The sequence below is a fragment of the Paramisgurnus dabryanus genome, chromosome 21 (genome assembly GCF_030506205.2).
Source record: "Paramisgurnus dabryanus chromosome 21, PD_genome_1.1, whole genome shotgun sequence".
Lineage (NCBI taxonomy): Eukaryota > Metazoa > Chordata > Actinopteri > Cypriniformes > Cobitidae > Paramisgurnus > Paramisgurnus dabryanus.
Window position 1 is genome coordinate 7,469,180 of NC_133357.1, and position 14,895 is coordinate 7,484,074.

A 14,895-nucleotide genomic window follows, 5' to 3' on the forward strand; every position below is an offset into this window, starting at 1 on the left:
CTGCATGTTATTACATGCAAAATAAATAAAACCTCCTCATATCATAAGACTGTGAGCTTTGGACTAAGTTGGACAACAGGCAGTGACTCAGTGAACAACACGTATGATGAGGTAATGTGAGTAAGCTGGTGGAGTGTAATTGTAACAGTGTGTAATATGAGTCTGGGCGTATAGGACAGTCCGGGTGGGAGTTTCATTTTAGGGTTTTGCAAGGGTTTTGTAGTTAGTGTGGAACTGATTTCTCTCTTTCAGACACACACAAAGGAAATAGCGGTAAGAATTCTGGGCAAGTCATAAGACAAGACCACAGACAACTTAAGAAGAATTTTACCATTGACTTTAGCTTCTAAAAGGGGAAACTGTCAAGCAGTCAGCATGCGCCTGAATGCGGCCCTCCGGAACGCCGGGCTCTGGATTCTTCTCAGTTTAGCGTCCGGTCATCTGACTGAACAGCAGGCATCAGACATCGTGGACATTCATAATGACCTCCGCTCGCAGGTTCAGCCCAGCGCTGCCTTCATGCAGAAATTGGTAAGAGATGCACATTTGTTGCACCTTTCTGTGGAGATGGATATTAAGGATTTGGCTACAATTCTGCTTGTTCTTTAAGTCAGTTGAGAGGATTGTTTCTAGAGCTGTTGAACGTGATATTTCAATTCAACCTGAAACAGTTAACAATGTAGTTCAAAATAAAACGTTTTAAGACTCATGCTTTTATGATATAACTTTCTTTGCAGGAACACAAATAAAAAATTGCCCTTAAATGTCATGTATGTACATTCATATACAGTATGGTAAACTATCAGGAAATAGGTAAAAGGTACAAAAGTTGTCACTAGGGCAGTACCTAAAAGATGCATATTGCAACATACTAGCACCTTCTCTGTTTGAAACTGAAATTGTAGAGTTATTTATTAAATTAGATTTAGATGTTGGCTTTAATTTAGTAAAGTCGACATTATGGTGATCAGTGTTTGTTTTAGTTTGTTAGACTCTTGATTTTTAGCTTGTTTGGGTTTTCTGGCTGCTAAAACATTTGGTGGTTTCCCGGACAGGGATTAGCTTAAACCAGGACTAGGCCTTAGTTTAATTAGGAAATATAACTAGTTTTAACAAATATGTCTTACTATAAACATTACTGGCGTGCATTTTGAGGCAAAACAGAAGGCACTGATATATTTTAAGATATGTAAGTGCAAGTTGTTTTCAGTTTGGACAGCCATTAAATTTATTTTGGTCTAGGACTATTCTAATCCCTCTCCGGGAAACCGGCCCCATGTGTTTAAAACATGTTTGTTGTGCCAAAAAAGAGACAGTAGTACAATTCCATGGTGGTGATTGGGATATAATGTCAAGCAACAACAAAACAAGATTCATTATTTTAGTGTTGGATTACACACCAGAAGTTTACTGTCAACAATGTGATACTAAAGTATGCGATCAGGCACTCTAATATCAATAAAAATTAACCGTTGTTTGATTTAAACACACAAACATCAAACCTCAGAGTGTGAATCTCAACAATGGTGAAGTCGTACTAAAACAAGCACTGATCACAATAATGGCGACTTTAAATAAAACAAAGCCTACATCTAAACCTAAGTTAATAATACTCTATAAATATGATAAACTGTACAAGTGAGATGTAATATGCAATTTTAGGTTTCAAACAGAGATGAGGATAAAGTCACAGATTGTAGCTTTAATACTACTTCTGTGTTACTTTTTAACACTCTGTAGAGTGGACCTATATAAACACTGAGCAGTGTATATCAAAATAAGTCGTGCCATGTCTGTTGTCAATGAATATGGCATATGAGCCCTTTTATGTAAAAAATTCATTGCCGTCAATCACAAGAATTAATCGTACTTTCTCATTACTTTCCTAACCCTAACATTTGTAAACAACAGTAATCACGTTATTAACCGGGTAATTGAATTGTTGCGTACCCATAACACAGGGGAGTCTACTGTAAATATGATTACAGTAACAAAATAAAAAGTATACTGTTGTACCCAACATCCACTCATGTATATACTGGTATCATTGTTTGAAAGTACGAAAAAGATTTCATGACTTGCCATGTGATGCAGTTTAACCAAAACACTTACGGTAAATAAGAGCTGAACAAGATTGGATTTACACAACTTTATTAAAAGAAGATGGGAGTCTTATAATGTGGTTTATTTTGAATGAATAGTATGTGTGTTTCTAGTTGGGGAATAGTGTTGTGCAACTTGTGTGTTACGCTGAGGAATGTGGGTGTTATACGAGACCACAGGAACGTACTGTTGAGTTTCTGTTTTAATAAAATCCCATGTGCTCGTTCTCTCTTACTTCCTAGTTTATGTTGTGAACTTGACACTGTTTGTGCAGCATCTCTTTTCTTTCATTTCCAATCACTATAACGTGGATCTCCAGAAAAATATTTTCTCCTTAAAATGAAAAGAAAGAATTAGAAATAATATTTAGCATCTACAAAATAAAGAACATCAAAATTACACTTTAAAAACAAGGCTACTTTTCTATCTTTAAATTATGAATAAATAAATAAGTTTAACTTCTGTTTTTGCGGCTTAATTGGTAGAGAATTGCATTGGCAGCATTAAGGTCATGGGTTTTACTCCCAGGCAACACTTACCGATGCATGTATAAGCTGAATGCACTTCAGGCATGACGCAGAAATACTTATAGTTATATTTCTTGTATAATGTAGGCCTATATAACAATATATAACTGTGAATGACCTTGTTATACATTCACAACAGTAACAAAGTCAAACCTAAATAGTGACCCCAGACAGCAGATGGCTGTGAGCCGGATCTGCACCAGATCCTCACCGGAGCTGTTAACTTCGACGTGGACCCGGGTCCAGAGTTGTCTGCTGTCTGGGACAGTAATGCTTAACTTACAGTTTCTTTGACCTCTTTTGCTTCAGGTGTGGAATGAAACAGTGCGTCTGGTGGCAGAATCATATGCAGCAAAATGTATCTTTAATGACAACCCTGATCTCGAGAACCTCAAACTGGGAGAAAACCTCTCTGTAACACCTGGTCCATTGAATATAACCAAAGAAATGTTGAAGTGGTATGACTAAAATGATTTATAACAGAGGATGGATTGATCTTTATTATTTGTGATATTATTCTGTGCAAAGAATCATGAGTTAATATCATCACACCACAGGTTCGAAGAGAATCGCAATTATGACTTTGAAAACAACATTTGTCGTGGAACTTGTCACGATTACACTCAGGTGAGTAAAAGTTCACATATTGTGTTTGCAGTTGTATTGTTATTGGCACACTGCAGAAGTGCCATAAAACCAAATAATGGTTTTACTCTGGAGTCTCTAAAAATAATGTTATAAATTAATGTTTTCAATATGAAATTGTAAATATATAAAATGTATTAGTTTATAGGCTAAATCCAATTAATTTAGTGATATATGTGTTTTACAGTACACTGCAAAAAAAAGACTCTTACTTAGTATTCTTGTCTGGTTTTCAGTACAAATATCTAATTAATATATTTTCTCAATGAACAAAATTACCTAAGAAAATATGTCTTGTTTTTACACAAAAATATACAATTTAAAATACAATAGAATTTGTGCTTAAAACAAGCTAAAAATCTGGTAATGGTGTAAAACAATTTTTCATGAATCTCTTAGAAAAATGTGCTTGTTTTAGGCACAAATTCACTTAAATTGTGTATGTTTTGTCATCAAGAAAATATATCCTAATTTAGGAATTTTGAGATATTTGTACTGAAAACAATACAAATTTTGCTGTGTTAATCTATAATATGAAGTAAAACTATATGTGTTCCCATGAAGTGCGGGTGTAAAGTTGCTATGGTTAATATCAGATTTTCTGTTCTCAAAAGTCTATAAAGTTAACATGCTCTTACAAAAGTCCCAAGAGGTCATTATATTTCTGTTCAAAGGGTGCAAGCGACCTCTATACAACTGCTAATAAATAAATATTACTAGCATGCAGTAAGCCCATACGCGCTTTAAAACCCATTTTTTAAACATTAATGGTAGGGCAAACTCTCCAATCCCATAATTCCTGTGGTTATGTATGTGTTTATTTTTTACTGGACTGCCTCTGGCCTTTGCAGGATGTATTTCTGTATTGTTGTTATATTACAGATGGTGAGGGCGAACAGCACACAAATCGGATGTGCTGCTCATTTTTGTGAAACCATTAAGGGTCTGGGAAGTTATGGTACGCTGCTTGTCTGCAATTACTACCCGTCGTAAGTGTCTACACTGCAGTGTACTAACATATTGATCACAGATACTGAATTGAATTAAACTAACATACTGAGATATGTCATTTATGATGACCCAGAGGTTTGCACCATCAGCATATTTAAAGATCATGTGTCAATCAATTCTGTTATTCTGTTCCCCTCATTAGAGGAAATTATGAAGGACAGAGACCATACGAGCAAGGAAAGTCTTGTTCAAAGTGTCCAGAGGAACTGCCATTGTGTGAGGAGAACATCTGTGGTAATCTTGCATCATCTACTTTAAATGATTTCATGTCAACTACAATCCAAAATTGGCCTACCTGTTTAGTCATTTAGTCTTTGCTTCACATAACAATACTTGACTCAAACCTTTAAACTCTGTTCCTTACAGTGAAACGTCTTCAATCTGAGTCCACCACTGTTACTGAAGAAAACACAACAAAGAACACAAAGAAACAGAAATGCACAACGAGTAGATCAGAGGTGGAGAGAAGTTCAGCTCCTCTGCTGATGGGTGTTTGGATTTTGGCAGCTCTCATTCTGTGATAAAAGTCCTTCTGCATCATAAACATCCATAATGCATTACACACATTACACACACAGAAAACTTTCTGATACCTTAGATTTCCAATAAACATCATTCTTTTTGATTTATAAGCTTGTTTCCTCATGGGGACCTCAAAATGTCCTTTGTGGGGACAATTGGTCCAATTACCAGGCACACACACACACACACTGCAAAAAAAAATTCAAGAAAAAAAATCATAGTATTTGTGTCTTGTTTTCAATAATATTATCTAAAAATTAAGAAGCTTTTTCTTGATGAGCAAAACGACCCCAGAAAATAAGTCTAGTTTATAGAACAAAAATATCAAATTGAAGTGATTTTGTGCAATGGGGTAAGCAAAAAAATCTAGAACATTTTTCTTAAACGCTAAATTCAAGAACAATTTTCTCACCCCATTTGTTGATAGTTTTGTTTCCTTTTTTTTTTGTCTGTAATTGTGTATGTCTGCAATATTGGTGGATATTGGTCGTTTTTAACAGTGTTAGTCCACTATATGTATTATTTTTGTGGTTATTTTAATGGTTTATGATCAGGGTTAAATTACTATTGTTTTTATTTAACCCCTTGTCATAGGGCAGCATCATGGTTGGGTTATTTTTTACCCATAATGGGTAAATATTGGACATAACACACCGCTGGGTTAAAATTGACCCAATGCTGGGTTGTTTTAACCTAACTGCTGTGTTATTAAACCCCATGGTTGCATAGCATCAACCCAACGTTGGGTCATTTTTAACCCAGCATGTGTTCTGTCCAATATTTACCCATTATGGGTCAAAAATAACCCAGCCATTTTTAGGGTTATCTTTTTACAGTATTCTGTGTAGTGAAATGTTTTTAAGAGTATAATAAACACTTAGCCAACTTCAGATCTGTTCATCTCAATATTAGTCTTTTTAAGTTTACAGTAAAGGCAGATATTTTTCACATTATTTTATATTATATTATATGTGTATTATTTGTTGTGGAGCATCTGATACAGCAGTCATAATGCTTTTGCATGACAACCAGGCTTTTATTTTCAGACAAGCATTAATGTTAATTATAACTTGAAACATTTATTACATTTGTATACTAAGATACCCTTGTAGTGTGTGACTATATCATATACTGTATGTTTATCATATCATTTACATTATATTGTGTTCTTTTACAAAAATTCCAAATGTCTAAGAAATTAAAGGGGAGGCATCTGGAATTAAAATGACCTAAATGAACTTTAATAAGAGATTAATATTTATTATAATTACTACATCACATTCCTTAAGTCAGGGACCCCCACATATAATGAACCTATAGTGAGGGACCCCTTTTCTATGATATATATCCAAACATTAAGCTGTGTTAGATGAATAGTTATTGTGATATTATAAGAAAAGCAAAATGTTTTTACAAATTTAAATAATTGGCAACACAAACTTTGCACTATTTTTACTTTTTTCTCTTTCTCAAACTTTCATTTTTCTCTTGAAATTTTGGGGACCCCTTAGAACCATTTTGGGGACCCGTGGGGTCATATTCTTTATTATGTATACACTGATTGTTAATAACAATTATTAACCATTAATAATAATTATTATTAGCAATATTGACGCTATTAAAAGTTACTGTAAACACAACAGATGGCACTAGATGGCAGCATAAGTCAATAAACATATTGATATATGTTAATGGTCTCAAAGTGTGGATTTTGTTTCAGCAATGCAAAACAAAAGATATGCTAATGTAACAAAATACACTAAAAACCTACACAACTCTGCAAATGTGAATGTAAGAAATAAATCTGATGTCTGGTTAGCAGCGGATAGTAAACTAAAAATATTTCAGTTTTGACTGACATTTCTGGATTATATCCAGTGTCTCCTAATCAGTGGTGGCGTTTCACAAAAACCTAGGGTATGGCAAAATTTCATCGTACAAGAAGGCCATTCCCAAATAACGAATCTATAAAACACGTTATATGTGCACATACTCCACCAACCTGTACAAAATTATACTAAGATTGCATGGATGCACACTTACAGACAACAATACGGAAGCAATACAAATGAAAAACCAAAATAGAAATTGAAAATCATGGTTGTTTAATAATGCTTTTCAAACGTTGTAATTCTAAGTGCAACTCCAGCAACAGATAAACTAAAACAAGATAATATCAAAACAAATATACTGTCACATCCCTTCACAAATCTTGTCATGGCAACTGCCAATAAACACTTAATAAACACACAATAAAGACTTTTAAATGATGTGAAAGAGCACAACTAAGTTAACCAACTAAGACTAAAACACGAAATAAAACTCTTAGTAAAACAGGAGTAAACGCAAAAACAAGTGGCCATATAAAAAAAAACTATTCACTTTGACTGCTTTACAATGCCCAGTGGAACAGAATATTATTTCTACACAGAGAACAAATCATATTTCTTGAAGACATATCATATTATTCTGGAATAATGTATGCAATATGCATAGCGCGGGTGTTGGCAAGAACCGTGAGTCTGTTTGAATGTTAAAACAAAAAAGGATTTTACTTTACTTGATGTCATCCGCTTGTCGGTTCTTGTGTTATAGCATGAAGTCGAACACACGTGTAAATGATCTCTATTAGTGATGTACCAATGTTCAGATATGTTCTACCCTGCCATAAACAAACGCCGCCCCTGGACAGTGGAGATTAGAAAAACATGCAACCTATGTGCTGAACAGGCAAATATGAAAAATCAAATCACAAAACATTACTGTGATTAAAATATATAAAAAAATAAATTCTTAATTGAACTAAACTAAACTATAAACGCATGAAGCGCATAAATGCAGACTCTACTCTTATTAGAATTTTTTGACTTTAACTCAGACAGACAATGATCTTGTTATTTTTGACTGAATTTAGACTGAAAATTTTCGGTTAACACGACCTCTGACACACACACGCAGACCCATGTTGGCTAATCACAACGTTACGTTTCTTTTAACACAGCACAAGCACATGTTTTCCCTCACAACAGACAACATACAGTCCAACAGCTTGAAGTTCCCTTAAACACAGTGGCATTCTCGGGCTGCTCTTGTTAACAAGGAAAGCAACAAAGTCGACCAAGCAACAGAATATACCGGATCATCTGAGCTCTCGCTCTTATCATGTCCATGCAAAACCAGCTCAAATGCACCACAACATTTCATGCAGTCTTTAATGCAGACTTTGAAACAGCAAACAGGGAAAACAATAAAAGGCATGACTTACATAGGATCTAGCTAGACAACTCTGTCATAAGTGCTGGAAAAGCACAGTGTACGCTCGACCACGATTACTTGACTGATCAGTACTGTAACTAGCAGTTACATGACAATCTGCTACGTCTCTGAGAACGATCCAATCACATGAGATCTAAAACGTTTGGGTATGGCAGGGTATGGCAGTTGCCAAACCCAAGCATTCAGACAAAACACCAGAAATCAACAGGCTATAATGATGCTCATTAAAGATAATTGTAAATATTTGTAGTAGAACATATCTGAACATTGGTACATCACTTATAGAGATCATTTACACATGTGTTCGACTTCATGCTATAACACAGGAACTGACAGACGGATGACATCAAATTGGAAAACTTTTCCAATTATTTCTCGACTACCCTCGTGGTACTTTGATGACATCAGCCTGTTGTTCTTGCAGCGCAGCTTCACGATCTGGAACACAATCTATAATAGTGGGGTTACCCCTGAAGGAGGTCTCATGATGACCGCTGCTTTTATAATCTTTATTTTCGCAAGTAAAATCCTTTTTTGTTTTAACATTCAAATAGACTCACGGTTCTACCCCACACTCGCGCTATGCATATTGCACACATTATTCCAGAAGAAATATGATATGTCTTCAAGAAATATGATTTGTTCTCTGTGGATAAATAATATTCTTTTCCACTGGGAATTGTAACGCAGTCGAAGTGAATTGTATGTTTTTGAATATGGCCACTTGTTTTTGCATTTAGCCCTGTTTTACTAAGAGTTTTATTTAATGTTTTAGTCTTAGTTGGTTAACTTAGTTGTGCTCTTTTTACATCATTTAAAAGTCTTTATTGTGTGTTTATTAAGTGTTTATAGGGCAGTTGCCATGACAAGATTTGTGAAGGGATGTGACAGTATATTTTGTTTTGATATTATCTTGTTTTAGTTTATCTGTTGCTGGAGTTGCACTTAGAATTACAACGTTTGAAAAGCATTATTAAACATAACATGATTTTAAGTTTCTATTTTGGTTTTTCATTTGTATTGCTTCCGTATTGTTGTGTGTAAGTGTGCATCCGTGCAATCTTAGTATGATTTTGTACAGGTTAGTGGAGTATGTACACATATAATGTGGCTTTATAGATTCGTTATTTGGGAATGGCCTTCTTGTACGATGAAATTTTGCCATACCCTAGGTTTTCGTGAAACGCCGCCACTGCCCTATCGCACACCTGGCCAAACACCCCAGCTGGCTTCTGCTGCATAAGCTCAAGTGTTTATATTTCAGCGCAAGTATAATGTTAATGCACAAGTGTTTTAATGTAGTTCGCCTCATTTGGCCTCTCATATTATCTCAAGTTCTCTATCTCACATACAAAGGAAATAGCGGTTAGAATTCTGGGCAAGTCATAAGACAAGACCCTGACAACTTAAGAAGAATTTTACCATTGACTTTAGCTTCCAAAAGGGGAAACTGTCAAGCAGTCAGCATGCACCTGAACGCGGCACTCCAGAACGCCGAGCTCTGGTTCCTTCTCAGTTTAGCGTCCGGTCATCTGACTAAAAAGCAGGCATCAGAAATCGCGGACATTCATAATGACCTCCGCTCGCAGGTTCAGCCCAGCGCTGCCTTCATGCAGAAAGTGGTAAGAGATGCACATTTGTTGCACCTTTCTGTGGAGATGAATATTAAAGATTTACAAACATCTAAAATATAAAGACCAGTTAGATTATTTTTGCACTGAGACACTATTTTAAAAACAATTCTCATTTTCCCTTTGAATTATGAATAAATTAGATGAAATTTAACTTCGGTTCCTGTAACTGGTAGAGAATTGCACTGGCAGCATTAAGGTCATTGGATCGACACTTACTGATGCTTGTATAAGCTGAATGCACTGCAGGCATGACGCACAAATACTTGAAGTAGCTTGTATAACAATATTTAACTGTGAATGACATTCACCTGCTTCCACAGTAACAAAGTCAAACATACATGTAAATAGTGACGCTTTTACAGTTTCTTTGACCTCTTTTGCTTCAGGTGTGGGATGAAGATGTGCGTCTGGTGGCAGAATCATATGCAGCAAAATGCATCTGGGATCACAACCCTAAATTCCTGAACCTCATAATGGGGCAAAACCTCTTTGTAACAACTGGAAGATTGAATATAACCAAAGCAATGTTGAAGTGGTATGACTTTAATGATTTAACTAAAATGATCTAAAATATTTATCCATAACAGAGGATGAATTGATCTTTATTATTTGTGATATTATTCTGTGCAAAGACACATTCATGAGTTAATATCATCACACCACAGGTTCGAAGAGAATCGCGATTATGACTTTGATAGCAACTCTTGTAATGGATTTTGTCACCATTACACTCAGGTGAGTAAAACTTCACATATTGTGTTTGCAGTTGTATTCTGCTTTTACTCTGGAAACTCCAAAAATAATGTTACAAATTAATGTTTTCAATATGAAATTGTGAATATTTAATAAGTATTAATTAGCTACCTAAATGCATTAACTTAGTGATATATCATATATGTGTTATACAGTACACTGCAAAAAATTACTCTTAGTATTTTTGTCTTGTTTTCAGTACAAATATAAAAAAATCCTAAATCAAGATTAATTTTCTTGATGAGAAAAATGACCTAAGAAAGTAAGTCTAGTTTTTACACAAAAATATACCATTTAAATTAAAATACAATTGAATTTGTGCTTAAAACAAGCAAAAAAAATCTGGTAATGGGGTAAGAAAATTATTCTTGAATTTCTTTGAAAATGTTACTTGTTTTATGCACAAATTTGCTTAAATTGTATATTTAATATTTTTAATTGACTTATTTTCTTAGGTCATTTTGACCTAAGTAAGAAAGTCATTTTTTGCTGTGTTAATCTATAATATGTTTTGTTGATGTATAATACTAAATGTGTTCCCATGAAGTGCTAATGTAAAGTTGCTATAATAAATATCTGATTTTCTGTTCTCAAAAGTCTATAAAGTTAACATGCTTTTACAAAAGTCCCAAAAGGTCAATATATTTCTGTTTTAAAGGCTGCAAGCGATCTCAGTTGCTAGTAAATGCGCCCTTGACACACTCCCAAATTCATTTTTCAAAAGTGTCTTTAACTGTTTAGAAGCAGATCTCCTAGAAGTGGTAAATTCATCACTTAACTCTGGGAATTTTCCAAAGTCCCTTAAAACTGCAGTTGTTAAGCCCCTCCTGAAAAAGAGCAACTTGGATAACACTGTGTTGAGCAACTACAGACCAATCTCAAATCTTCCTTTCATAGGCAAGATCATTGAAAAAGTTGTTTTCAATCAGCTGAACAAATTCTTAATTTCTAATGGTTATTTTGACATTTTTCAATCTGGTTTCTGACCACACCACAGTTCAGAGACAGCGCTCATAAAGATAATAAATGATATTCGCCTCAATACAGACACAGGCAAACTATCAGTGTTGGTGCTACTCGACCTCAGTGCAGCTTTTGACACTGTCGATCACAACATACTTCTTGACCGGCTGGAAAACTGGGTTGGGCTTTCTGGGATGGTCCTGAAATGGTTCAAGTCATACTTAGAAGGGAGAGGTTATTATGTAAGTATAGGTGGCCATAAATCTGAGTGGACATCCATGACATGCGGAGTCCCGCAAGGCTCAATTCTAGCCCCACTCCTGTTCAACCTGTATATGCTCCCACTGAGCCAAATAATGAGAGAGAACCAAATTGCCAATCACAGTATGCAGATGACACTCAGATCTACTTAACTCTATCCCCTAATGACTACAGTCCCATTGACTCAATGTGCAAATGCATTGATGAAGTTAACAGTTGGATGTGCCAAAACTTTCTTCAGTTAAACAAAGAGAAAACTGAAGTCATTGCGTTTGGAAACAAAGATGAAGTTCTCAAGGTGAATGCATACCTTGACGCTAGGGGTCAAACAACTAAAAATCAAGTCAGGAATCTTGGTGTGATTCTGGAATCTGACCTTAGTTTCAGTAGTCATATCAAAGCAATAACTAAATCAGCATACTATCACCTCAAAAATATCGCAAGAATTAGATGTTTTGTTTCCAGACAAGACTTAGAGAAACTTGTGCATGCTTTCATCACCAGCAGGGTGGATTATTGTAATGGCCTCCTCACTGGCCTTCCCAAAAAGACCATAAGACAGCTCCAGCTCATTCAGAACGCTGCTGCCAGGATTCTGAGCAGAACCAGAAAATATGAACATATCACACCAGTCCTCAGGTCTCTACACTGGCTCCCAGTTACATTTAGGATTGATTTTAAAGTATTATTAATGGTTTATAAATCACTCAGTGGACTAGGACCTCAATACATTGCTGATATGCTCATTGAATATAAACCCAACAGATCACTCAGATCATTAGGATCACATCAGCTAGAAATACCAAGGGTTCACTCAAAGCAAGGAGAGTCAGCTTTTACCTATTATGCCAGTCGCAGCTGGAACCAGCTTCCAGAAGAGATCAGATGTGCTCCAACAGTAGTCACATTCAAATCCAGACTCAAAACACATCTGTTTAGCTATGCATTTACTGAATGAGCACTATGCTGCGTCCGAACTGATTGCACTATATTATATATGCACTATTTTAATTATTTTTATTTCTCTTGTTTTTATTTTAACTGTTTTATACTTTAATTCCTGTTTTATTCTTTTTCCACACATTTAAACAGTTTTTATTAAAATCACATTTATTTTCTTTTAATTTATATTTTAAATTCAGGTATCTTTGATTTCTTGTTTTCTCATTTGTATGTAAAGCACTTTGAATGACCTCTGTGTATGAAATGTGCTATACAAATAAACTTGCCTTGCCTTGCCTAAATAAATATTACTTACTAGCTTAAAAAAACCTACAGTAACATGTAGTGAGCCCATACACGATTTAAAACCCATTTTTTAAACATTAATGGGAGGGCAAACTCTCCAATCCCATAATTCCTGTGGTTATGTGTTTATTTCTACTGGACTGCCTCTGGCCTTTGCAGGGTGTATATCTGTATTGTTGTTATATTACAGATGGTTTGGGCGACCAGCATAAAAATCGGATGTGCTGCTCATTTATGTGAAACCATTAAGGGTCTGGATTTTAAGAATGCTACACTGCTTGTCTGTAATTACTACCCATCGTAAGTGTCTATACTGTGTTGTACTAACATACTGATCAAAGATAATATATATTTCATTTATGATGACACAGAAGTTTGCACCATCAGCATATTTAAAGATCATGTGTCAATCAATTCTGTTATTCTGTTTCCCTCATTAGAGGAACTTATGAAGGACAGAGACCATACGAGCAAGGAAAGTCTTGTTCAAAGTGTCCAGAGGAACTGCCACTGTGTGCGAAGAACATCTGTGGTAATCTTGCATCATCTACTTTAAATGATTTCAAGTCAACATACATTTCAAAATTGGCATACCTGTTTAGTCATTTAGTCTTTGCCTCACATAACTTGACTCAAACCTTTAAACTCTGATCTTCACAGTGAAACTTCTTCCATCTGAGGAGTCAGAATCTGATGCCACACAGCTCACAGTCCCACCTGACACTGCACAGGAGTCCACCGCTGTTGCTGAAGAAAACACTTTTTCAGTTTGGCAGCTCTCAATCTGTTATAAAACTTCTTCTGCACCATAAACATCCATAATGCATAAACAAACAAATGCATGTACACATACACACATGCACACAAACATACAAAAATGTATATGTTTTAAAGATAACATGCTCCCAGGCAGCTTAATGACATTATCCAAACCAAACCGCGCTCGGGCGCGTTTGACCCCCAAAGCCTGGTTTGTTTGACTAGTGTGATCGCTTCGTTCCGCGCCCGGGCGCGGATTGTTTAATCGCGCCGCGGCCGGGTTGCAGAGGTGGGCCGGAGCGCGGTTCACTTGGGCTCAGGCGCGGAAGGCTGTGGTGTGAGCGCAATCGCGCCTGAGCGCGATTCAAAAGGTGAAGACGTCAGTTGCGCGACCACTCACCTTCATCTGCCTCCGTAAAAACCTTTTGATGCGCGCAGCGGGGTTACGTGAATGTCCGAGCTGCGCACGTGACAGATGAACTAAGCAATATGATGACATGTGAGAGGGCTGTCTGTAATCGCGTACCAAACGACTCCGAATAAAAAAACACAGACTTATCATTACGGTGGGTTCCAGTGTTAAGAGAGCGCTTTACTTCCTGCTTTTTCAAAACAATCGCATCTTAATGACGAAAGCGCGCCCGGACTCGGATCAATAAGAAGTACAGTGTGAGTGCGTGCACCTGGGGGAGTAGGGAGGGGTGGCAATCGCGCCCAGGCATGGTTTGGTTTGGTTGGGATAATGTGAGTGCGCCCTTAAATAACCAGACAACAAAACCATCAAACTGCATTTGGGAAGCTGACATAAATGACATTTGAGCTCATATTAAATCATAGGATATATGCCATTTATATATGATTGATGTGTGTTCAATTTTGACTCTTAGTGTTTCCACCTTGGTAATTGTTTTACTATTTGAGCCTAAGCTGTGCTGACTTAAGTGAACAGTATTGAATGCTAGTGCTTACCATATGACCACATGGTGACAGATGGCACAAGATGGCAGTATAACTCAAAAAATATATTGATATCTGTTTTAAATGGTCTTAAAGTGTGTTTTTTGTTACAGCAATGCAAAACAAAATGCCTGTCAGATTTGCTAATGTAACAAAATACACTTCTATCAGATCCGTTAAACCTACACAACTCTGCAAATGTGAATGTAAGAAATAAATCTGATGTCTGGTTAGGA

The 14,895-nt window shown here is 36.0% G+C and overlaps 2 protein-coding genes across 3 annotated transcripts; both read left to right on the top strand.

Moving 5' to 3' along the window:
* The first annotated feature begins 221 nt into the window (after positions 1–221).
* Positions 222–13,795, top strand: LOC135750233 (peptidase inhibitor 16-like). Of its 2 annotated transcripts, none has more exons than XM_065269012.2 (6): positions 222–531; positions 2,940–3,088; positions 3,188–3,257; positions 4,158–4,264; positions 4,429–4,520; positions 13,604–13,795. In XM_065269012.2, the coding sequence occupies exons 1-6, from the start codon at positions 376–378 to the stop codon at positions 13,753–13,755; spliced, it is 726 nt and encodes a 241-aa protein (XP_065125084.1). In that variant the 5' UTR covers positions 222–375; the 3' UTR covers positions 13,756–13,795. The 2 variants fall into 2 exon arrangements, with proteins under 2 accessions (XP_065125084.1, XP_065125083.1); XM_065269011.1 differs by lacking the exon at positions 13,604–13,795 and adding an exon at positions 4,653–6,500 and having other exon boundaries at positions 223–531.
* LOC135750307 (peptidase inhibitor 15-like) lies at positions 9,310–13,594 on the top strand. Its single transcript, XM_065269097.1, has 5 exons — positions 9,310–9,706; positions 10,105–10,253; positions 10,384–10,453; positions 13,134–13,243; positions 13,384–13,594. The coding sequence occupies exons 1-5, from the start codon at positions 9,551–9,553 to the stop codon at positions 13,592–13,594; spliced, it is 696 nt and encodes a 231-aa protein (XP_065125169.1). The 5' UTR covers positions 9,310–9,550.
* Positions 13,796–14,895: the final 1,100 nt, after the last annotated feature.